Source organism: Argentina silus, assembly GCF_951799395.1.
Source record: "Argentina silus genome assembly, chromosome: 6".
NCBI lineage: Eukaryota > Metazoa > Chordata > Actinopteri > Argentiniformes > Argentinidae > Argentina > Argentina silus.
The window spans coordinates 9,231,697-9,258,223 of NC_139660.1; the positions used below are offsets into that span (position 1 = coordinate 9,231,697).

The window sequence follows — 26,527 nt, forward strand, 5'->3', positions numbered from 1 at the left end:
CTTTATTTCTTATAGGTGCAATTGGTTTGCCTGCTGCTCATTAGATATTTCAACTCATGAAAGTATGCGCCTGTGCTATCCTTTGGTGGTAAGTCATTAATCGTCAAATTTTCATTTATTTTCACAGCCTGATTCTCATATTGTTGGATTCATAAAATCATACGATGAGGCATTTTGGCTCCTTTTTCCTACTTTTGGCCCGACACCACACTCTTTCCCCAGTGCCAGCCAAGTCACTGACAGTTGCCAGATGAGGGTCTTTAGCAGAGTATTTCTTTCTGTTGTAATTAGTATAGTTTAGAGGGCAGCTTGTTGATTTACTCCTCTTAAAGTTGTACATTGTTATCTGTGATAAAAGCAGTAGATATATAAATGAACAACTAAATAACAGAAAACAGGTACAGTATATTGGGTGTATAGTCTTTATCTTGCAGCTTGAGTTTCTGTCCCTTGTGAGTGCTGTGTTAGTCAGCTGTGGTGCATCAGCCATCATGAGCATGGTAAACATAACACTGAAACAAACCGCAGTCAGGTTACCAGCCATCGATCTCTAGTCATTAGCCATGTGCTCATGGCGCCACTCAATGACTAGCAGGAGTTACAGGGTAACATAACCTTCCCTTAATGAGACAGCATCCAGCAACTCCACAGACAATAGATTCTGGTCAAAGTGTCTTTGTGTCACAGGTTAACATGAAGAAATTTGGGGGCCAGAGGCAGAGTGAGTACACATTTAGAGCACATACTATTGGAAAATATTGCCTGTCATTTGTTACCAGATTTCTGTCCTATATACTGTTTAGGAATATCTTGCGGTGATCTGGGGTTGAGTATGCCACATCACTTGATAGTCCTTTTAATTCCCTGATGAATTATAAGAAGAATATTGTGTAGCTCATTGACAAAATGTTTTCTTTCTAGTTTGAGAGGGGATGGACTAACATTGAAGTGACCAACAAGCAGTTTTTCATATATGCAATTATTCAAAATACATCCGTACAACATTTAAAAAATCACTTTGCGATTATATAGTTATTATTACATTCAATAAAAAGTCGCTTTTCAAGGAATTACAATTGAACATGTAGAATTATCAAGTGTCCACTGTCAAAAACATGAAAAGTGAGAGAGTACATTTAGACCCCTGGGCTAATCACAGGGCCTTTCATCTGTCATATAAAGAGTGCCTTTCCATCGTAACAGCACCCACAATCCTGGAGCGAGAGGGGAGAGTTCTGGGCATTGTCTCTCTCTAGAGGACACTAATGGGTTTTTGTGTCATGCGTTTTTCACTCAACACTTGACATACAGACATGTTCCACTTCACTCACTCCTCTATAATGCCCATTCGATGAGGGACATCAAAGTAGCTGGGATTTGGTCACACTGATTGTGAGAGTCACTTTCTTTAAAGTATTTTTTTCTTCTTCTAAATAATTATCTTGAATGGTAGGTAAACACTTTTCTTGCATCCTGATTTTCATTCGTATGTTTTGTCTTGATTATTCATTTTTAATGGGGGCATGCAATACTGTACAGTATATTGAAACACATTGTGTGACATTAAAGTTAATTCAAACTATCATACATTCTAGACAGAAAGTGTTTGTTGATATAGATACAGTGATCTACTTCTACATTCCCGGAGCAAGAAACTCAGTTTCTGTTGTACTCCCAAAATTACAAGGATTTTCAGTAGACCATGTGTGTGTGTGTGTGTGTGTGTGTGTGTGTGTGTGTGTGTGTGTGTGTGTGTGTGTGTGTGTGTGTGTGTGTGTGTGTGTGTGTGTTTCTCAAATCCAGGGAGCCAAATCCATGATACGGTGTGTGTCTCTGCCAGCCAGTGCACAGTGTAGTGCCCCACTCTCTAATGAACCCCTGAATGCCAATGAGGGAGTGGGAGGCTGTATTTGGGGTAATAAATGAACAATCTTACTGAGACTGTAGAGACACAAAGTTCTCCAGAAATACAACTTCTGCCCTGTCCTCACCTGGCCTAATTTACTCCATTTGCTTTATCCAGGAGAACCAGGAGTCTCCCTATCTCCTAATCCATTAGGCAGTTCATTTAGGAACTTACAGCATGGCTGCAGATTTCCGTGGGGCAGTTGCTGTAGTTCTAATAGACAGAGAGCACTTGGGGGCAGTCCCTGAAACTCGAGTACTGATGATTAAGTACATTTCTGCTCCTGAGAGGAGATTAAGTCTTGTACCAGTGCCCAAGTCAGAGGAAAGAGCATGGTTGTGTAACTAGGCAGTGGTGGAGGTACATTGAGATAATGATGTACCTGTCCTCAACAATAATGCTAATCATATCTCACCTCTAGGCCATTGCTTTATAAGGTCAGAACAAATTCGCAGCCATACATTTACTTCCTGTATTGTTTTAATGAAGGTGTTTTTTTTAACATTGTGGGAGTGCATAAATACCTACTGCTTTGGATGACACTCCTACCTCGAATACCCCCTTTAAACGCCCTTAAACTCTCATCTTTCTCCTCACACTTCTCACTTCACACATAAAAAATACACTGGAGTGAAATACATCCCCGTACACCAACCATTATGTGTTAGGAGATTGTAACATGCAGGGCCGCAGGCCCATTTGTAATGAATGTGAAATCTAGCTCAAGCTTGGGCTGAGCCAGTCCAGGACATCCTGAAATTACAGCCATGCAACACCTTTCCATGCTGCAAATTAATGACGCTGGCAAACACACGCCAAATGTATGGGGGCACTCTAACGAACATCTGCGTCGTTGCGCAGGGCCCTGATGGGAATTTCTCATAAAGGGGGCCATAGAGCTATATTTATGTTTCCTTCCCCATTACCAGAGCTTTAAATAATAAAGTAAAATAAATAGCATCCATTAAACTGATCACATTGTGCTAAGTCAAATTGTGTTTATTATGCTAATGGTACATGAAATTAAGAAAAAGACCTTGATGCCAGTGGATTTAATTAATGGGCTTTAGGAAAGGCACTGAGACATAATTCATTTCTGAGTAAGTAAGTCTCATTTGCAGTTCCATGGGTCCTCACGCCGCTGATTGCCTGAGTTATTCTTGCAGATGTGCTGCTCACAGCATGTCCCTCCATTAGAAATGAACACCTCATTATATAAACTACCTAATTAAACATAATACGGCTCTGCATTGACTCATTAATGCACAGAGCTCTTTTCTCTGAAGGAGAGAAAATGAGAAAGAAAGAGCGAATGAGCGCTCTGGACACAACAGGCAAGGCCATTAACCTTACCTGAGCCCCAGAACACAAAGCACTGCAAATGATGTCCTTAGCCTTGTTCCAAATTCACACTTCAATATGACAGCAATAAAAAAGATGATTCATAAGAGTGGCAGGACTATCTTATGCTCTGTCTTTGCCACTCTCTTGATGCAGAATCAGCCTTAGAACAAACCTGTGGTTCCATCCAGTAATGGTGAGACCTCCATGTATTCACCCATCTCTCCCTATTAATGAACAGTGGACTTAAACCCCCAGAGGACAACAACTCAAACCTCAATATATTAACACTCGGAGGGGAAAAAATGGGACAAATGGAAACAAAAGGAGGGGGATTGAGGGGGGTGGGGGCTTATGAGTGCAAAGAAAAAATCGAGGCCACCCCTTTGAGCCTCAATCACCCCCCAAATCCTAACCAAACAAACACACTGCACTTGTAAGCCGCAATAATTCAACACTAATTAAAAAGACACCAGAATACACAACTGCTTTGAGTGCAGCAGAGCCATCAATCCCAGAAGCACCATAGAAGCCTCACTTCTACAGCAGAGATAAGGAGGGGAGAGTTTGGGGTTCTGAAAGAAAAACTCACCTTATAGATAAACCTTCTAGTCAAGGGATAAGAAGTTTTGTCTTCAGTTTCAATATACAGCACTATATTCATTAGTTATTGATGGAACATCCAAACAGCCAGTGAAAATATAAATATAGCCACCTCTACTCTATGTTCAATTTGTGTCATCTAATTAGGAGCGTATGATACAGCATGTTAGAATAAATAATCTCTCTCCCGGCTCCATTTCATGGGAAAATATCCCTTTTTTCTCTCTTTTTCCTGTAAGTTGGCTTGGACATCTGGGGCTGGGGTGCACTCTGACAGGCAGAATGTTTTAGAGGGCCCCTGGTCATCGCATGCCAGCTTTTTCAGTGTAATACAAGACCTTCCTGAAAGTCTTGAAAGCTGACAGTGCTTGACGTGAGCCGTGTTAATTACTGTAATGGCACGCATTCTCATTAAGTCATTGTTTACGTGTCCCCGGGCCTCTTGGAGTCCGAGTGGTGCTCTGGTCTGCTCGTATGCCACCGCCTCTCCGCTCTATGCAGCTATGGCCTCGTTAGCACAGACAGCTGTTCCTCCCAGCCAAAGCCCAGACAGCATTGCGAGGGGTGCTGGACATGCCGGTGAGTGAACCCACCGCAGGAGATTCTGTCAGAAATAGCAGCTTGCCACAAGGCGGGAAAATGTCAATGAGTAATCAGAGAGAAAGTGCTCCCCGGGATATAGAGTTTTCACGGCCGCCCCCCACCACTCTGTGCCCGCCTCCCTCCACTCTACGCCCACCCCCTTACCAATAGCAGTCCCCTTTATTGTATCCACTATCCATATGAGACAACTGCATCCAATCCATTATCCAACTTTTCACCAACATAAACAATCCTAATGACCTCCTTTAACACACATACACAGCACAAATAGGTAACAACATTTAGGTTATATCAACACCAATCAAAATAGCATGATTGTAATGAGACAAAGTATCCTTGAGCTAGTAAGAGACCATGTTTAAGGCCTTGTATTGATGATCAAGCAAATAACTGACTTGGCCCTGTAAAAGTCACTGGTGGTAGGGGGCAAGAGGTGGGAATGAGATGAGGAGTCTTATAAAAATCCTCCAGGACCTGTGGGCAGGGGGTGCCATAGACTTTGCCCACATCCCCCTGTGGTGCTGTGAAAGGGCAAGGGTAGCAGGGACGTTTCAGAGTGTACAAAAGGACCATTGTATTCCCAGGTCTGCAAATGTCACTGATTTGCCACACATGTGTATGTCTCTGCAGGTTACCTTTACCGATAACCCTGACTCGATAAATCAGACTTGTGTTTGTCGTTGTCATTTTAAAATGTAGTATAGAAATGAAATGAGAGTATGGCACATTCTGCTAACATTGAGGCAGGCAAAGTGGTTACGAAGCAAATGATCCTTCCTTCCCACACCCCATGGATTTCACACACATTTAAACCCTGAAATGTGTGTTCAATTAGGAGTTTGTTAAAAAGGATTAACACTATCTCAAATGCCTGACAATATTTAAATTGCCAGTTTATCCATGTCTGAAGAAACGTGGCAGCGGTGGTTACAATAAATGGAAATTACCATGTCTACTAAGAGTAGCCAACATTCTATTTCCTCAGAATCTGTTAACTATAAAAGCTTTAATTCCACTATCATCCCACAGATCTAACACCAATTGGTATTCTTTATTGGGCTCCTCTCTGTTGCTGCCAGAGAAAGCCTTTGAAAAACAAATTCTTGGGAATTAAAGAAAAGAGATTAAAATATCATTAGGCGCTGCTTAATTGAAGTCAATTCTGAACAAACTTGAATTCAATTTCTGCTCATTAAATTGAATGTGTCCTGCCTTTCTCCAATCATAGCTTTGAGCTTACAGATGAGAACAAGTGACTAACTTCAAAATTATTAAATCGAGGGGAGTGTATTTGGCCTTGGCATGCCCGAGCTGCTTTGATTCTGGCACAGAGCAGAGGGATGAGCAGCTGGAGGAGGAATCAAATTGAAACCAAGCCTCAGAAAATTGAAGGAAACGTGAGCATAATAATATTTAATAATTAAATTCTCACAAACAATGGCGACCGAATGAAGTAATCTGCAGAAGTGTGCGACGTCATTTGCATAATTGACACAGTCCCCCCCTCCTCCTGTAAATGAATGATGAAGACAATAAAAGATGTTGCTAAAATGGGGAACAATAACAGCAAAATTTCATCAAGGCCCCCGCGCTCTGATTAATCTGCTCTTGCAAATCAGTGCAGAGGAGAGAGAGAGAGAAAAAGAGAGCGGGAGATAGAGATAGAGAGAGAGAGATAGAGAGAAGGGGGGGGGTTGGGGGGGCAGGTGATTAACAACAGCAGGGACCACTGCGGCGGGCAACCTGCCCTGTTTCGCTCAGCTCGGGGGGCACCACACGAGCACCCTTTCCATGCAGCTGCTGCGGGTGCTGTCTAGCAGAATCATCCCCTGAAGGAGTGCAACCAACTTTATGCTATAATTTGCATTGTCGTTAACCCCTAACTCACCAACTCCAAGCCTCGACTCTCACTAGCCTTTACTCATATCCACAATTTAGTTTGAGAACTAGGGAAACAAAAGCTGAACTGATTATCTGAGGTCTACCTGCCACACATAAAAATAACACACTCACCAGTTTTTCTATAATTCCGAGGAAGGTGACAGGTGTCTTACATTACACTCTGTGAGGACAAAAACACAGGACCAGGGTGAAGCAGCAAGAGAAGAAAATAATGTCAATAATGTAGGCTTAAGCCTGAGTTACATAAGCATGTGAACATGGTAAAGGACAAGACGTATCACTGACATCAAAGGAGTAAACATTGTTAAGCCACAGGCTACCCTCTGCATGCCTGTGACTGGGATATGTGTGACACACTCCTTCTCTAAAGCCAGGGTTTCTCATTAATGAGCTTTCTCTCAATCAACATCTTCCATCTCTATGATCATTTAGATAATAACGACCTTCATCTTTTAATGTTTACCCAGTCTGAACACCAGGAATCATTTAGATTTATACTCAGTCTATTATGCTCCTAATTACATTTGTATTTAATAGTCAATTAACTTGATTAAATTCATATTTTAAATCTAATCCAACTTTGGTTGAGGGGATAGAGGGAGGAAGCGGTTGCTCAGTGGCCTTTTAAATGAATCAAACAGCAAGGCCGGCGAAATGACGCACAGCCCATGAGAGAGAGAGAGAGAGCAAGAGAGAGCACCCCCTGCTCTCCAGAAACCACACAACGCTGCCCGTGTCAGGATCCATTACCCTGTAAACAACACAGGCCGGTAAACTTACACATAAGAGACACTGCCTAAAGCCCTACACCCTTGCCTTCTCAGAAATAACTATTTCCCAGTATTCCATATTCTGCCACTGCGTACAATTCATAAGTACATCAAGAGCAGGAAACTTGGCCGTGGGATTTAGTTTTGGTTTGAAGAAATATGACAACATTTTATGATCCCCATGTTTAGTACCAGACAGCATGGGGAACTATAGCCTCACATAGCCTTCTTTGTCAGGATGATTCCATGCCAGCAACAGTCTCAACAAAATGATCTCTACCTCACCATGACATATCCACTGTGCACTGCAATACTGACACCCCAAACCCCATTAATATCATCACAGTTATGATCATCTGTGAGTATTTAAGGTCTACTGGGTATCATTGCATTACTTACTGCATGCATGAATGATATCTTTCCTTATTTCACTGTGATGTTTTCCCCCCAACAACCTCAAATATCACCCCTGACTTCATATTCCCGCAAGCAACCACACTGATGGCTTTCTTGCAGATTCCATGCAATTAGTGGCCTTAACATACCCAGAGACATTAATTTGATTTTAACCTCCTCTGTCCAATTAACAAAATGTAGGTTGGAAAATAAATGGCAGACGCCTGGGCAAATTAATTATGTGTCCACCAAGCTGTTAGCCTGTGTGCATAGCGCAGGGCTGGCACTGAGGGCCGGGCACACACGGCCATATGGCCTGTGTGAGAGGGAACATCATTCGGGGGTGCAGTGGTACACCCCTTGGATTCTCACGGATACTTAGCTCTCAGACCCATTTATGGTCATGGTACAGTATGTCTGCTTGATGCACTGTACAGTATGAGACTCTCTAGGATTAGGATTGTGTGTTTTTGTTATTGTTGCTAATTTAGTTTTTCAGAAATTAAGAGTAAGTTATCGCTCTACAATTAATTAGCAAAATACTTCTGAATTTATGCAATCATAAACTCTATCTTTACTATTGGAGCTCATTGTTTACCATCAAAAATGCATTTTATAAAATAGGTTTAGAGAAATATGTGATCTGATCTACAGACCCTAAAATCTGGGTGTTGTTAGTCATATCTTCTGTTGCTGGAAATCTCCCTCTCCCAATGGAGGTAACATATACAGGTAACATATACAGGTAACATAACATATAACATATACAGACATGAGGCATATTCTCATGTAAAAGCATGAGGTGAGCAGGGAGGCCACGTATGTAACAGCTCAGGTGGTGTTCCTGTCACTAAGAGCCCATGTGTGTCACAGTGTCCCCAACCCCACACCTCGCCTAATGCACCCATATTAGGCATTTGATAAACATGATTCCTGCCATCTGCTCCAGGGCTAAGGGCTGCTCTAAACAAGCGGAGATTGAATCTGCAAGGAAGGTGATCCACTGCACACATGGACCGATGACTTAACCTTGTACCCATTTGATGTTAAGAGAAATTCAGAGAAGTCTGAACTGTGTTGCCATAAAGGGAGAACCAAAGCAACTATCTATAAAGGTGTTTCTTGTTTAACATAGAAAATTTTTCAAATATATGCATTACAGGCCACAATTCACCTTTATGAATTAATTCACATTGACTGAAATTATAATTCCAAATTCATGAAGCTCTGGCAGGTGGCAAGGAGAGGTTTCAGTTGCAGAGATATGTATATTTCAACAAAACTGGATCTGTTTTTCAACACACAGCTGTAATTGTTTTTTTATTCCTACGCACAGTTCTTTGTGGTTATGCATAGAACTGGCTTCAAGTTCCCCACACCTGACATTATCAGACTGCATATTCACATCTGAAGAGAGAGTCCATTTTGTTGGGGGATTTTTTCAATCATCTTGTAGCTAAAGCCTGCCTACAGGTCCGCTTGAACAAACAACAGCGTGACCTAAGGTCCATGGTAACTAGGCTGGACTACAGAGCCTAAAAAACAGTGAAAGACAGATGGGGATTTTGATAATGCTTACTGTTCTTTGAAGAGAAAGTTGTTTACTCTTATATTCAATGGCCCTGCCTCAAAGCACAAGGGTTGGAAGAAAAATAAAGATCTGATTTGAGTAACTCCTTTTTATATACTTTGTCTCCCTCAAGTGGTGAAACAGAGGCAAAGAGAGACATTGTAAGTGATGGACCAATAACATACTCCAGCACTGGTTTTGTACAACATTACCACTCATTGATTGCACCTACTATGCTACAGCGGAAAACATAATATTATTGGACGCACCATGATAATGTCATTTTTTTTTAATGTCCAAACAGATCAAGTATTATGCTTTAACGAATCATTATGTGTCTAGGCGCTGCCTGAAATCAGACCCAAAACCTTGAAACTACTCCCAGGGCAGGCGCACCAACTGTAGTCCATTAACTCTCTTGGATGTTTGTACAGTTTGTAGTATGCTAAGCAAGAGCAGGGTGGCTACTGATTACAATAGGATGAGTCAATGGGCTGTTCTTAAAATGAAAATATATTTAAACATGAGAACACACACAACTAAGGGACTATAACTAGTTTGTTATTTATTTGTTGGTTCAATGTAGCTGTCGTGGCTCCGAAAGCAGCAGGACCCTAAGTAGAAATGTGCTCTCATTGTCTTGGGTTAGGGTTAGGGTTAGGGTTAATCCACAGGAGAACCTATCCCATTCAACTCTTGCTGTAATGCAATCATACCACCAGGAGGCGATAATGATCTACGAAAACAAAGGAGACTATTCAGGCCATATGGGCATCCAATTCGGTACAGTGTAACACAAATTGTAATTACTAATTACTACCTACACTGTGCTTACAACAGTAACCCTAACACAGACCCCAACCATAACCCTAATGCCAAGACAGTCAGACAGCGTATTACAAGTCGGACAGCGTATTACAATGGAATATCAAAAAATATCATAAATTAAATTGAATTTATGAATGTGTGACCTATATTACAAAGCTGCATTAGATTATTATGTTTGATACAGCAACTCATGGTCTATTGCAGGAAGCAGTTCTACAACAGGAGGTTTCTGGCCTATATCTCAGAGGAGTTGTGAGAAAAACAACAATGGTGGTTGTTGGGGTTTTACAAACAGGGCCTTGCTCCAGCGGTGCCAACCAAATTCACTTCCCTGATAGATGATGTGTGGTTAATAGTGAATGCACAGCAGCTGCATTTGCTCCCACATTTTGGGCCTTGATACAGTACATTGGGTAAAGTGAATTCTCAGGCTCTCCTTAAAAGCCCCATATTCTATAACGGGAGGAATGCAACACATATAGACCATCTGCACTTATTGTATCAGCCCTAACACTCTCAATTGTTCTGGGAGTGATGCAAATGGATGGACAGGGCAGCCGTCTTGGCCTCACAACACAGGCACTAGAGCAAAGGCTACAAATACAATCCAGAAAATTCTTATCAGCAACCGAAACAAATATTGTGCATCCATATAAAAATAATCTTGCCAATATGAAAGAGATTTTGAATTGTATTTTCAATTCACTTCTTGAATTAAATTAAATTGACCCCGACCCTGATCAGGTTACAACTTCAAAATACATTCTTAATTTCTTCCAATCGTATATTATATAATCGTTTATTATATTATTTTCTAGTTCACCTCTATTTGAGCAAATAATACATCCATACACATTCTATTTGAATATCCACTGCTTACATCAAAAAATATCATACACACACAGGTTGTTGTCTCGTTTTCATGGCGGCTTCACACTCACTCGGGGACATCCATCCCACACATTTCCTGGGGCAATGAGAACAAATAATGAGCGTGTTTGAAAAGATCAATTTGGAGCAGTTTCCGACCTTCCGGCCTTTCAATACCTATTCCATGATGGGGATAAAATCTGTTGTACTTTAGAAATTTCGGCTGCTTGAGATTTACGAGAGTCGTGAGATCGAGGCTCACAGTTTTTAGAGACATATGGAGATAGATTACTGACAATACTATTGTAAATAAAAGGAGTGAAACTAACAAATGAGTACCATGATCCATAAACAAAACTACAAAGCACAAATATAATTTATTGTCCACAAACAAACACCACTCATTTGCAAACAAACATCACACAGAGAGAGAGAGAGGGGGGGGAGTGCCAGCACAGTGTGAAATACTCTTCATGGGAAATGTGTCCACGGCGTGCTTGTTCCTGATCACATGACTGGAAGTGCTTATGATTTGAGTCTTGAGTAGAGAAAGAGCGTGCGGGACTGTAAAGTTTTGAATTCGCTGCAGAACAGCATGTGTCGTGGACATTGCACTCGCAACTGATATTCGCTCCTATTATTTTATCAGTTATAATCTAACATTGACATTGTTTCAGGAAAGTTAAATCATGTAAAACTGGACATTTCCATACATATCATGGGAAAGTTGCATCATTAATGATTTCGTCTCTATCGAGGAAGCAGGAAAATACAGGACATACCTACGGGAGGAATTGTGTTTCTTCACATGACTCGTCTCATATCCTCTCTCCAGAGCCTGATTCAAAGTTGAGAGCCAAGATGGCGGCCGATTCCCAACAGGTAAAAGTCTCTTCAACTACAATAAATTATATTACCTTATTGTTTAAACAATAGTTTGCAAGTTATATCTAACCGGTAGTTTAAGTTATGTTTTTTCAGCTTGTCATTATGTTGATAAAACAGACTGACTTCTTGAAATGCTGATAAAGGGTTAACTTGGACAGGGTCTGGGAAGTTGTTACTCTGTACCAACAATTGCTTACAGTGCAACACCGAACATGGAAAACTAGCTCCATAGACACACTTTTATTGTTTCCTCAGAGGAAGAGACATGTGTCGGATAGGTTACATCTTGATCTTCTTGCCTTGTTGTCAGTAAAGATAGTCATATGAGTGCAAACGTCTTGTTGAATGAAATTCATGTTACAACATTTGATCTGGCTACCGTCCCACCTTTCTGCGTTGGGTTGCTTAGTGGGGACTGGGGAACAGGATCATTGTCGAGAGTCAGCACCCACTGATGGGAGGATCTGTCTTGCTTGTTTTGATGAATGTGTAACCAATATGCCTAGGCCTACCCCAACAAGGCCACCTATAGTCCCAGTAGACTGCAGGTGGCATGCCTGTTTATTTCAGACAATAAAGGGGTGAATAGTGTCTTTTAGTCATTAACTGCCCAAACATTGCAAGGGAAAACTCAGTGGCCACTCTCACTGACAATGGAAAAGTCCTGTCACTATCTATTAGTTGGCATAAGTTCCTCTAACCTATCACATTATAAGGGCAGTTACTGTATGGACTACTTGTCCCTTAACACATGGAAATGTTTTGTGTTTCTTACTTTGATTTCCAAGACAAGTATTCTCCAGTGTTCCCAATATAGCAGAACAAGACACCCAAGAGAGTCCCACATGATGCCCCTGGTGTCCTGTGCAACAGTTTGGGGTCATACCCTGTGCTTTATGAGTCTATATTCAAATGACATATTGTGTCATATGAAATAGGGATTTTCAAAAGGGTCACATTTGCTATGATATTTTCATCAATTATGAAAAGATCTACTCTTATAGGATTGGGGTACAGTAACACTGCCTGTGTAATAATATTGACATAGGTAGTCATGCTGTGATTAATCCAGTAACAACACCAACACACTACATGTAGTTATTGGTTTGTAATTGCATAGTAGTTGAGCAGTTTTGTTATTGCACAAGTGGATTAAGGAACAGTCCAAAAGCTGTTAAATAACAAATTCTGCTTTACACCATAACAATGCAGACTATTGTAATACAGACTAACAAACGATTTTCTATTCACAGGAGTAATTACAGCATTACTACACATACTGTTACCGGGAATAAGCCTACTTACACCCATTAGTTACCATAAGGGAGAGATTGGGACTAGTCAGATGTGAGTTTGAGACTTTGTTTTACAGTCATATCATAATTCCGAAATTATATGATCAAATAGTTCTTGCTCTGCTCTGATGGTCATTCCTCTGTAGCTCGTGTTTTTAAGGGCACGTGGCCACCTGCTATCCCAACGCGAGAATTAGTGAGTTATGCAATAAGGCTGCCGTTTGGCTCTCTGTGTAGATTTGTCCTTCAGCCAGTCAGTGTTTGAGGGTGGGGCTGGAGCAGCCTGTTTTAGGGAGGTATACCCGAAACTAGATTTCCAAATCCATTTCGGTTTGAGGCATTTTCCATGCATGCCCATAGGCTTAATGGAGGCATTTGTGTTTTTGTTTAGTGTTTGTCTTTGCAACCAGTGTACTTCCTTACTGCTGTGACTGTGACCTGACCTTTGACAGCTATGTAATGTGTCTGAATTCTATGGTGCAGTTACATTTTATTTTAAGATCCACCTACCCTGTAACTGATACTTAACTTGTCTGCTTGCATCAGTGGGATCTTATCCAGTATGAGGCTTAACGGGATTTGTCCTCACCAAACTGCTTATCAGCTCTTCTGATGTCCAAGGAGCAGCCAGAGAGAAAACAAAGAGCAGGACTGACTGACTAATGTGTTATAGACATTTGCTCCTGTATCAAAATGGTTGTGCTTCATGACAGTGGATCTTTCTGTCTCTACATTGAGTTGTGAACTGGTTTTGGACACAAAAAAGGAGGGGGAGGTCTGTACTTCAAAAATGCTTGGATCTGTAAATCAGTCTGGGCTGGATGTCATGGTAAGGACAGCATTCCCTGCATTATAGTTGTTTTATTGTATTTTTCTGTCCGCAGAGCATGAGGGATACAGTTATTTTAATGGGAGACGTAAAACTCTACGTTTGCAGTCTGGTAATAAATCATGTTTAGTGTCCATGCATTTAGTTAGTGGGTTAGCCTCAGTTCAAGGAAACCATATGTTTGTGTGAATTTTGCTATCCAAGTAGAGGTGAAAATACAAGGCTATGTTCTAATCTGAACCTTGGTTTCACCTCAGGGAATGTTGACTTCACTCGAGGGAATGTTGAAATCCTCAATTCAAACTTGCTCCTTGAATGCAGAACATCTGAAAAGATTTTGATCAGTTTATGGATTCAAAACACAATGCTCTCATATAAAATAGCATTAGCTGTTAGTATTTACAACCAGTGAAATAGATGGTGCTTTCTCCTAGGTACAGTATGTCTAGAAACCTGATGTACAACTACTTTTTGCTTGATGGTTTCAGGAAATGCTTGACACTAATCCTTAAATTGCTGTGAGCAATACTGTGGGCGATGTGCAACAGTGCACTAGGCCTATGAGGCCCCCTGTCCAGTGTGGTGTGCCCTTTGGCAGTGACGTGTACTCTGGCATTCCTTTGTATTGTCTGGCCATTGGGCTTTTGTTAAGGTTAGCTGTTGTGTTTTGAGGTCAGCGTATAGTAGCACCATTGAGAGGCCCTGTGCCTCCCCAGCCACTGATTAGCTTTCACTTTATCCCATTACATAACAGCAGCGTCAGTAAGACAGTAGGTACTGCCAGAGAACCAGCCAAGGGGAGAGACACAGGTGACCACTCTATTGGTGGAGTGTGTGTTTGTTTTTAAATTAGAAAGACAGATAGAACTAACCTGTCACATGTTTATCTGAATGTTGCTTACTTAATTTGTTGTTGTTGTGTTTTCCAGGTAGAGGCCAGGGGGAACATGGTGTCGGAACGGCTGGGACTGGGTCAGAACCTGGATCTGTCAGACACCATGGTGCAACAGAAACTGGAGGAGATTAAAGACCAGATTAAAAGGGAGATCCGCAAGGAGCTGAAAATCAAGGAGGGGGCAGAGAACCTCCGCAAAGTCACCACTGACAAGAAGAGTTTGGCCTATGTGGACAACATGCTAAAGAAGTCCAACAAGAAGGTGGAGGAGCTGCATCAGGAGCTGCAGGAACTCAATGCCCACATTGTGGTGAAGGACCCAGAGGAACTCCTAGGTATGGTGGTGGTCATGTGTGAGAAAGGGAAACATTTTATCCATGTAATCTCAACCCTGTTTGAGTGGACATTAAACTGCACAGAAACTCTGGCATTGTTTAATTCACACATCTATGAAGCTGAGGGTACTTGCATCAATACTCAACACCCACTAATGAAGGGAAGGCTGAAGTCTGCTAGAATAAATGAGCATATGCTGGATTTACCCCTAAAAGCCCCACAAGAGCTACATACATATCTGTGCTCGTTAGTTGGTTAGTTTGTTACTTCGTTTATATGTGGTGTACATACCCATGTATCCATATAGCACGATTTACTCAATGCTGTCAAGGTTTTGTGTGTTTCCATCCACACATAAGCCTTTGTGAATGACTACTGCCCAGTGTTTACTCACTTAAGTGTATGAGTGCATGTTCACCTGTGTTTTCTAGGAAGGCGATGGTATCACACAGGGAGGATTTTTGCTTTGGAAGTGCATGTGTCTAGTACATAGGTAGAATGAGCAAGCTGTTTGCAGGCACCCTTTCACAGAATGAGGGGGAATAAAGACAGGGGGGACTGTTTATGAGGCAGACATGAGACATCCCTTCCCACCATCTCTAACACAGTCAGACTATGCAGGATTTTGTCTGGATAAAAACTTTGCTCATGGACATATAGCCCTCCTAAACTCCAACTTCCTCCAGCCCAATCATCATTGCATAAGAAACAAACTGTCTTAATGTTGTAGCCTATGTCGAACTGTATTGCCCGTTGCCCTCCCGCAGGAAAAACCTTGACCCAACCAAGCAAACATCCCTTGTTTGTTGATGATAAAATAACCTAATCTTTTGTCTTTGTCATCTTTTTGAGCTGTCCCCTACAGATTACAGGCAGGAAGTTGGAAGTGTTTAGATTTCAGGGAGGTCTTTTGAAGATCAAGAAAATAGCTACATTTTCAGCTCGCAAATCTGAGTTATGATTGACTGATTGATATAGTGTATACACAGTCTGAAGCATAGTCTCTCCTATGACTTGAAGTGTATTGCACAGACACTGGCTCTCCATACACACTGTGCAATTTACTGTATATCTTGAGTTAGATTGGCGGTAGTAGCTCATTACTTTTCCGCATAAGAGAGTGTAGTCTGTCTCATTTGCTCTTGTTTTGCCGAAGGTAACATCTGAAAGACCTGAGGCCTTTTAACACAAACACTTCCTCTGGTACCTTTACCTCATGGCTGGAAATTAATGAATGAAAGGGATTGGGTGTGTTTTGTACTCAGAGGCTCTGAGAGGATGATATCTAATGTATTTTATGAGAGCTTTTCATTGTAGGGAATCTGGAAAGGAGCAAAGGATTTGGTATCTGGGCATATATAGTGTATGGATATGTTGTATTTATTTAGCCAAATATGACTAGATGAGGCTGAGGTCACTTGAGGATCCAAAGAGAAAGTGTTTGTTTTTCATATGTCCCTTTTTATGTGTACCTAGGTTTGTGATTCACTCAAGTCTGTTTCATTGTTTCTCTGTTTATGCAACTGTGTGCTACACTTTCCATTTCACCTGGGAAAGTCTCACAGAAACCTGTTATGTTTGTTGATGACACAGAGCTTGTCTGCACAAGCCTGAACGTAATGTTCCATTATGTCAAATTGACAATCAACTACAGTATATTACTCAACTCCTCCAAATGAAACAATTTATCACTTGGCTAACCCGTTATCACATTTGCTACCCTCTGTTTATGTGGTGGGCATGAATGACAACCCTACAAAAGGATTTTGAACATATTTAATGTGTCTCCTGTGGAATAAAGTTGTGTCTTTTGTTATTTCTTTATTCACCTTTGTTTGTACCCTGTTATTGTGTTTGTGTAGTTTCAGAGTACCCGGTCACGCCAGACACCCCCAGCAGCGTGTCACGGATGTGCGCAAATAACAGCAGATTAGCAGCCCTGAAGAAACAGAATGACATTGAGCTGAAAGTGAAACAAGGAGCTGAAAATATGATCCAGATGTACTCCAACGGATCCTCAAAGGTAGCTCTACCCCACCCACTGTGTGTGTGTGTGTGTGTGTGTTTGTGCGCACGTGTGTGTGTTAGGGTATGGCTTTTGGATGCCAGGCATTTGGGTTGTCATGGAATGCCTGAATGCTCTAAAACCAATACAGTTAAACTAAGTTATAGGATTTTTTTATATACCAATCTGTGTTGGGGGGGATAAAACCAAGCATCTACTTACTCTAACACTCAATGGATGATTCTGAGGAGCATGGGAAACGAGTGAGCTATAGTCTGAGACCAGCCTCGGCGCCAATATTAGAAGCCTAAAAGGAATGTCTTTATCAATCACCTGCACAGCTACTACACAGCTTTGGCCATAAGGAGTAAATGTGATAGGAAGCTACAATATTCTCTCCCTCATATAGTTAGCTTCCTGTTCAAATGTTGCTTTACTTAGGTTTATATTCATTAGAGCCACTTCTCTGTGTTAGAGTGTTGACCATGCTTCAAACTTTGCTTTGTTGTAACCTTGTCTATTTCTCTATAAAAGAGTAATGGGGAATGTTGTAGTACAAGTACCATGTACCTGCTGTACTTTAGGTCATGTGTACAGTGGTAAAGTCTGCATGTTCTTTCTCCCTACGTCTGCAGGATCGAAAGCTGCTAGCGACTGCCCAACAGATGCTTCAGGACAGCAAGACAAAGATAGAGTTCATCAGGATGCAGATTCTCAAATCTAGCCAAAGCAACGATGTGAACTATGAGAATAATGATGGTATGGGTTAGACACATCTCTCTCTCACTTGCATTCATTTCTCTTTGTAAAGATCTGCCCATTTTAACAATTTTGACAATGTGAGCTATTTATGTATATACTATATCAGTAGAAAGTTTGATGTACTTAGCTTGTAACTAGTTTGACTATCACCCCACAGTCTCTGTGAAGCCCATTGTCAGCCCTCTGGACTTGCGGCTAGAGGAGCTACGGCATCACCTCCGGATAGAGTCTGCTGTTGCAGAGGGTGCCAAAAACGTTATGAAACTGCTTGGTTCTGGCAAGGTGACGGAGAAGAAGGCCCACTCTGAGGTGAGGCCAGCTCTTTACATAACTACACTATGGACTTTTTAGACTCCATACCTACAGTAGCACAGGGTACAGTATTATAGCCTACTAAGTCCTCATAGTGATGGAGAATAACATGTTGCAGGTCCATTGATTGTTGGCCTTGCTCATGGTGTGTTGCAGTAAGGACATTTCAGTCTCAGGCTAACAAAAGGCTGCAATCATATGTCAGTGTAGAATGTGATTAAGAGCACGCAGGGTTGTCTAAGTTATCTCTTGAGCTAGTGTATTATTATGTCAGAATATGTTTTAGGGTTGACCTGTCTTTGTTCTTTATCTTCTAGGCTCAGGCCCGGTTTAATGAGTCCAGTCAGAAGTTGGACCTTCTGAAATTCTCCCTGGAGCAGAGACTCAGTGAACTCCCTAAAAACCACCCCAAGAGCGTGCTCATCATGGAGGAGCTGGCCATGGTGGTGTCCCCACCTCTGAGCCCGCGACAGAGCATGATCTATACACAAAACCAGTACAGCACAGTGGCCAAGCCTGCTGCACTGACAGGTAAGATCCTCCTTTAACCCCCCATAATGTTATTCTTATCACTCATGCCTAGGACACACAAATACACAAACAATGCTTTATTTGCCATGCAATCAATCGGTTGGAATGTGATAACATTCAGAGACAACACATGTGTACACCCCCAGGGAGATTAGAGCTCAGAGCTCAGGGTCAGCCATAGTCAGCGCACCTGGACCAGTTAGGGGTTAAGTGCCTTGGGGTTAAGGACACAACAGCAGTGGTAGGTACCTTAGATATGACCTTCCAGTCAACAGCTCACATGACTGAAGGTCCTGGTCCTGACTCCATTTGTTGTGTGTGTTACAGGAACGTTGGATGTGAGGCTCATGGGCTGTCAGGACCTGCTAGAGAGTGTCCCAGGGCGCTGTAAGACCTCCTCCGCCTCCCTCCCTGGCTGGAGCCCCAGTGAGAACCGCTCTTCCTTCATGAGCAGGGCCAACAAAAACAAAGGAGCCAGAACCGACGACTTGTCCAGTTAAGTGTTGGTCCTTGTGTATGTTTTGTCTTCATGGCATAACATGCTAAACTTTCACCAGATGTGATTTACAGCGTATCTCTTTTTAGCCACACACAGTTCTGATATTTCAACATTTTTCAACACGTTTTCTCCGTCTCTCCACCACCCACTCTCTTGAGTGTAGTGTATCCATGTCTGTGATAGAAGCCTCCCTGCCAGTGCTTTACCAGCAGTGACAGGAATCTCAGCAGGCTGTTTTCAGAGTTATGACCAGTTCAGATAAATAAGACTTTTCTCTCTCCACAGATGAGATCAGTGCCGTGCTGAAGCTGGACAACACTGTAGTGGGACAGACGAGCTGGAGGCCAGTCAGTAACCAGTCCTGGGACCAGAAGTTTACACTAGAACTGGACAGGGTAATCTTAATCACACACACACTAACACACGCACACCCTAGTTCCGAAATGTATTCTCTTACACACAAGCACTACTTTTCCACCGTCGACCACACACATCTGCGCTCTCACATGCTAGTGTACACGACAACCCACAATCAACCTCTTCAATGAACTTTCAATAGTGGGTGAAATGTGATTATGAAAGCTAACAACAGATCCCACTTAACACATAAGGATTGTTTACCACTGTCAACATTCTTCTAGCTAATTTGGATTACTATCACTCTTTAAGCTACCTGAGCTTGCCTAAGTAGGTCACTGGGAGTTTCCTTCTTAAAGGTTATACCCTTTCAGATACAATGCCATAACATGATGCTATCAGCTGTCATGAAAAGAAGTATTGTTATTAATTGTTATTTTAGTTAAGAAGTATTGAAATCTGCTATGACTTTCAAAGCCCATTGCAAATAAAGGGGTGCTCATGTTGCATCCTTTACCTTACTCTTGACCTTTGATGTGTGCTGTTCCCTACATTGAACGATTAGCACTCAAGGCAACGTGAGGGCTGCTTGCTAATCTGGAGTTGTGCAACTAGCACTGAATGCCAGGGACGGCTGTCACTAAGTCGCCTCTTAGTTTCCCCTGCAGCTCAGGAGTCTGGTTTTAGTCAGACATAACTTACTTGTAGGGCATGGACCCCAAAATTGTGAAGTTCATCGATCCCTGGTGAGGGATGAGCTGCTTTTTTGTATTTGAGTCTAAATTATTTATAGAAAGCCTACAACATTTGTTGGCATCTCTAATTTGGGTACATATTCCTAATAAGGTATCTTTTAATGATCTCTCTGCTCAGCATTTATATCTTAGTACTTTGTACTTACTTATTAGTTCATGATGGTTATGGTGATATGCTGAGCGAAGGTTTGTCTCTCTGCGCTGTGTCTGTTTACTTCCTTGTCTCTCAGTCGGAAAGAACCTGATTGGCAGACTCAAGGTCACGAGACGGGAACACAAGTTTTGGATTGGTTTACTATTTAGTAATGCCCCCCATTTGCCTGATGAACTACAAAACGTGTTTAAAGTTGTTTTAAAAAATGTACAAGAATTGACATTGCCAACAAAAAAAAAAAAAGTAGCGTATATGAAAAAACTGGCTCCTCCTCCCCCACAGATACAGCTTTTCTAACCACCGCCTATTGGTGGTGTTTAGATTGTAAAGCTACAGAAGCTTTTATTTGCTTCATGTGAATTTACAGTGTTAGTAAAACAAACGTATACTATTTTATACCTCTTTTGCTTTTGACATTTTGACATTAATGCTTTATTCAAGTAAGTGATTGCTGTTTTGCCTTATTAATGGAGACATGGTGTGTGTCTCCTACAGTCACGTGAGCTGGAGATCTCTGTCTACTGGAGGGACTGGAGATCCCTGTGTGCTGTCAAGTTCTTACGTTTGGAGGACTTCCTGGACAACCAACGCCATGGCATGTGCCTCTACCTGGAGCCACAGGGCACCCTGTTCGCAGAGGTACTTACCACTTCCCCAACACACAGTCAGGTTTTCATTCAATCCTGCAAAAACATCTTCATGCTGTTTTGTTAATTACTGTGCTTATTATATTTTTTTCCTCAGGTTACATTTTTCAACCCAGTTATTGAGAGGAGACCGAGACTCCAAAGGCAAAAAAAAATCTTCTCGAAACAGCAAGGTCTTTATAGCACAATTGTATTTGTTTTTACAGATTGTATAACATCTCAGCTTTGTTTGTCATATTCAGTATACATAACTAACATAGCCTGTGGTGTGTGACCATCTCTCCTGCTGTGGCCCAGGTAAGACATTCCTGCGTGCTCCTCAGATGAACATCAACATAGCCACCTGGGGTCGACTGGTGAGGAGAGCCATCCCCTCTGTCAACAACTCCTTCAGCCCTCAGGTCCCCCCAGAGCTAGCCTCAGAGCACGGTCCTGACACTGGACCTGAGTCTGTCACCCAGATGTCCTCCCCCAGGTACACACACACACACACACACACACACACACACACACATCCACCCTCTCAGTCATACTTACAATGTTTACATCAATACAGTAAAACAACTTATATTTTGGGTTCTGATGGGGTAAGACAATTGAACTAAGCTTGTGATTTTGTTCTTCAAGAATCAATGGTTATATATAATTAATTTAAAAGTCATAAAATGGATGTACCAATCCCAGATTGCCCCTTTTAATGTTTATAGAAGTTGCAATAAATGAAAGCTGCATGTTGTCAATCTCCTCCTGAAATCCCTCTCTCCTCAGTGACCCTACGGTGACCACATTGGACTTTGAGAAAGAGCTTAGCCATTACTCAAAGCGCCACGCTATGGCTTTGGAGTTTGGAGGGCCCATATTGGAAAACAAAATTGGAGATGGACAAGAAGTGCAGGTAGATATAAATGCAACCCATTTTATGCCATCACCAGATTTGAAGGCATGATTTTGCTGTTGTTTACAATGGAGACAGATTTTAACGCCTACAGTATATCAGAGTTTTACTGACAATTGTTACTTTATGCTTGCTGTTTTTACAGGCCTCTCATTTGAGTGCACTTAATGTTGAGAAGAGTGTTTGATAAATTATTCAATTGTAAATATGAAGTACTGCCTGTACATGTTCTATAAACTTTAGAGTTTCTTTCTTTAAACTTGTTTTGTATTTTTCCCCAGGATGCCTTGAGTACATTTGACTTCCTGAATGACAGCAGGAACAGCATGGGGGTCAAACCAGATCTCAACAGCCTTGTGGAGCAGCAGTCAGACCATGAGCTGATAGCTGTCCAACAGACTGAAACAGAAACAAGGTATCTCACTCTCCCGATAATGTCTTGTTAGGGACAATCATCACAATCTCTCTCTCCTTAAGATGTTTTCCTATCCTTAAGAAGTCTTGGTCGTAACTTTGAGGTGATTGGCATGACTAATATGGAATTCATTAGGTCATATAGAGTACCTAGTTGTATGGTTACTGAACAGACATTTTCTCTGGATTTAGGGAAGAGGAGTTCCAGTTCAATCTCAAAGACTTTAAATGTGTGGCAGTTCTGGGCCGAGGACACTTTGGAAAGGTAAGCGCAGGCTGAACCTTACACATATTCTTACTTCACTGTGAACAGCTATAGCAAGTTTCCATTGACTTCATCTGCTCACAAGAACCAATCTCTCCTCTCTGATCAACAGGTGCTACTGGCTGAATACAAAAGCACTGGTGAAATGTTTGCCATCAAAGCCTTGAAGAAAGGGGACATTGTAGCACGTGATGAGGTGGACAGGTAGGTGCAGTCACGTTAAGTCCATTTCCAACTGCATAGGCCCACTTATGCCTTTAATTCAATGTAGGTGGTCCCTGAAGCACTGAAAGTGCTTAGAAATTGGGAAGTCAAACGATAACTTGGAAATATGACTATGATTTCATTTGTGGTGTTTTTAGTAGTAGAGTAGTTGTGTTTAAATGATTGTCCACTGTCCTGCCCTCAGCCTCATGTGTGAGAAAAGGATCTTCGAGACGGTGAACAGTGTCCGCCATCCGTTCCTGGTCAACCTCTTTGCCTGCTTTCAGACCAAGGAACATGTGTGCTTTGTCATGGAGTATGCGGCAGGTGGAGACCTCATGATGCACATACATGCAGATGTATTTAATGAGACGCGGGCCGTGTGAGTGTCTACATCTTTTCTCATCCTCATGTCGAATTTCATAGCAAAGCAATGGAGTAATTCCTAAAAAAGGATCTGTTATTGTTATTTGGGTTTGTAGGCTGTGTTTGTTTAGGCAAATGGATATTTGTTTTATTTTTGTTGTACGTACAGTGCTTTTGGAATTCTTTCGATCTTGGAAATGTGATTATTTTATTCTTGTGCTGCATATTTCTGTGACTGTTTAATTTCCTCTCTCCATCAGTTTCTATGCTGCGTGTGTGGTTTTGGGACTACAGTACCTTCATGACCATAAAATAGTGTACAGGTATGCTCACACATTCAGAGCTCCTGACAGCTCCCTGTGTTACCATGGTAGATTGTTGATTCTGGTACAAAGATACAGTATTCACTAACGTGTCCCTTTAACATTCTCTGAATGTCCTCTCCAGAGACCTGAAGCTGGATAATTTGTTGCTAGACACAGAGGGCTATGTGAAGATCGCAGACTTTGGTCTTTGTAAAGAAGGTGGGTGAAGAAACTGTTTAATTTTGTTTTAGGCACTATGGATGTACTCCAACACAAGTGAAGCTCTGTGTCTCTAATAACTTACCCTATTGTCTGTCTGTGTATGGTTAATGTTCTGTCTCCTGTAGATATGGGGTTCAGGGACCGTACCAGTACATTCTGTGGCACACCAGAGTTCCTGGCCCCTGAAGTGCTGACAGAGACGTCATACACACGTGCAGTGGACTGGTGGGGCCTTGGTGTGCTCATCTTTGAGATGCTGGTGGGGGAGGTGAGTGGTTAGCATTAGCACCTTTCCTCTGTCTTTGAAAGATACTGCCCAAATTATTCTCTGTCCCCACTCAGTGTGTGGCTTGAATTTGATTAAACCTGTCATAGCAATGTTGTCTGTTTGTGTTCTTGTGACCACAGTCCCCATTCCCTGGAGATGATGAAGAGGAGGTGTTCGACAGCATCGTAAATGATGAAGTTCGCTACCCAAGATTCCTCTCTACAGAAGCTATCTCCATCATGAGAAGGGTGCGGTTTGCTGTGAAAATAGCTTGATTTGCACCTCGGAATGTATTTTCGTCTATTAGCTTGTAAAGACTATGGAACATAATTTGAATGCATATCCTTTGGAACTTATTCAGCTCTTCTAATCCCCAGCTTTTGAGAAGAAATCCAGAGAGACGCCTTGGGGCAGGAGAGCGAGACGCAGAGGAAGTGAAAAAACATCCCTTCTTCAGAGTAGGTCCCCATGTATTTATAATTGCAATATCAATCAGTGAAAGGTTATTGTATCTCTCTTAATGATCTATTGTCTCATGTATTTCCTTGTCAGAACATGGACTGGGAAGGTCTGCTGGCCAAGAAGGTGCGGCCACCTTTTCTTCCCATCATCAAGGGCAGGGAGGATGTCAGCAACTTTGATGACGAGTTCACCTCAGAAGCACCAATCCTGACTCCTCCCCGGGAGCCCAGGGTCCTGAAAGAGAGGGAACAGGAAATGTTTGGTGACTTTGACTATATCGCTGACTGGTGTTAGCCTCCTGCTACACAACACTTTACCCTCCCAACACTGTGAACTGCAACACAGCAACAGAGGCCAGCAGCTGCAACAACACACTACTCCCTTTGGTTGCACTTTGTTGCTGTCTGTGCCATGTAAGGGATTGGCATTTTTATGAAGTTATTTTTTTTTCTTCAAAAACTGTAGTCTTTTTAACTGTAAATTTTAGACAGATTAAGGTAGCCTCCTCTGGTATCTATTTTGTCTTGTCGGAGCACTGGGATGATATTTTAAATAGACCATATAACTTGATTTCTCTGCTCATCTAGATCCATGTCAGCTCTTTTACCCATTTTCTGAGCAAAACATGGATAAAATGATGAATCAAGTTGATGGCGTAAATTGTGCCTATCACTTTATGAAACTCTGGCTTACAAAATATGAATTATAAGAAACTTGTTGCAGTCAGTATCTCCATTGTAACTGTTTTACCAGAGTACTAGCTTTTTATCTATGTATTTATTTTATGCTGCCTTAAACACTTTGGTGTAACAAATTAAGGGCTCTTAGCAGTTACCATCACTGAAAACCTACCAAAGCCAGTTGCCAAATGTTGATTCTTCTCAAACTACTTGGATTTGACCGAAAACACTTGGCCAAGAATATATATTGATTGGAGAACTTGAATTTGGTAAAATCTCCAGGTGTTTACTCCAATTAATGTTTACTCTTAGATGGTTTCATCTTTCTCACCCTCCCTAATGGTAATCCCCAATGACATCCATCATGTATTGTAATATTGAGAAAAAAAAGGAAGTTATAGTTTTATACTGTTTTTAAAAGAACACTAGCATCTTGAATCTGCTGTATAGTATGGCCATATGTTTTGTAGGATGTTTGGATACAGGTATCTGAAAATGAAGAGGGCAGCTCAATGTTGAGAGCGATACTGAACTTCTCTAATGGAATGTATAAATGTATATTCATAAAAACAAATTGTATATGTTGGCGTCTGACATGCCAAAGCAAGCTGTATTTTTAGTAGTCATTTTATAAAGGCATTCAAAGTCTGGCTCTTTGGAAGGACTGCCAGCAGTTCCGTTAATGTGAGAAATGGTTCATGATGTATCAACTGAGCTATTCAGTGTGGGAACTCCAGTTTTACAGGTTTTAAATGTTCTGGGGCTTGGCCATTAACAGTCAGTTAAACCAGATTGTCTTCTGATTTGTCTGTGCTAGATAATTGAAACAACTGTTATTACTATTTTGTGTGGCTAGCTCTGGAGGAAATTTGATCTCAACGTCATCACAACTCATTAAATACATTCTTCATATAACTGAAGCAAAATCTGTCTTTGTCTTTCTGTGACTTGGGAGAGGATACAATTAGAGTTTGTTGGGGTGTCCCCTTCTTATCTGTCATCACAAACATACAGGATGGATAACGCTAGGGCGAGGCTGTTGGTTCAGTCTGGTCATGTAGCCACCCAGGGACTTGATAATGAACACTCACAGAAAAACAGAACCAGTCTCACTGGTCAAACCTGACAAACCACCCTGACGTTTCAGCCAAAGCAGATGTGTTACCCTACGGACTGACTCACACAGTGCAGGCTCAAGAAGAGTGATCAACCACATATAAACATGAAATACTTGATATTCAATTTATATGTTTTTTTTTATAAGTTTAAGTGTGTTGTGTACAGGCTTCCTCATTGGTTTTAGAGTATGGCAGATTTGTGTTGAAAAACATCTGCTCTCAAAAAGGGATTAGTGTACAGGTATACTCTTATAATCTTTTTATGGTAACCCAA

The 26,527-nt window shown here is 41.6% G+C and overlaps 1 protein-coding gene across 2 annotated transcripts; it reads left to right on the forward strand.

Moving 5' to 3' along the window:
• Nucleotides 1–11,329: 11,329 nt before the first annotated feature.
• pkn2b (protein kinase N2b) lies at nucleotides 11,330–25,387 on the forward strand. Of its 2 annotated transcripts, none has more exons than XM_083671689.1 (22): nucleotides 11,330–11,671; nucleotides 14,731–15,031; nucleotides 16,895–17,055; nucleotides 17,673–17,796; nucleotides 17,957–18,108; nucleotides 18,429–18,642; nucleotides 18,970–19,137; nucleotides 19,427–19,536; nucleotides 20,903–21,046; nucleotides 21,152–21,227; nucleotides 21,352–21,529; nucleotides 21,823–21,949; nucleotides 22,231–22,364; nucleotides 22,556–22,628; nucleotides 22,741–22,832; nucleotides 23,038–23,214; nucleotides 23,459–23,521; nucleotides 23,646–23,722; nucleotides 23,851–23,993; nucleotides 24,134–24,241; nucleotides 24,371–24,451; nucleotides 24,546–25,387. In XM_083671689.1, the coding sequence occupies exons 1-22, from the start codon at nucleotides 11,528–11,530 to the stop codon at nucleotides 24,747–24,749; spliced, it is 3,051 nt and encodes a 1,016-aa protein (XP_083527815.1). In that variant the 5' UTR covers nucleotides 11,330–11,527; the 3' UTR covers nucleotides 24,750–25,387. The 2 variants fall into 2 exon arrangements, with proteins under 2 accessions (XP_083527815.1, XP_083527816.1); XM_083671690.1 differs by lacking the exon at nucleotides 11,330–11,671 and adding an exon at nucleotides 13,365–13,801.
• Nucleotides 25,388–26,527: the final 1,140 nt, after the last annotated feature.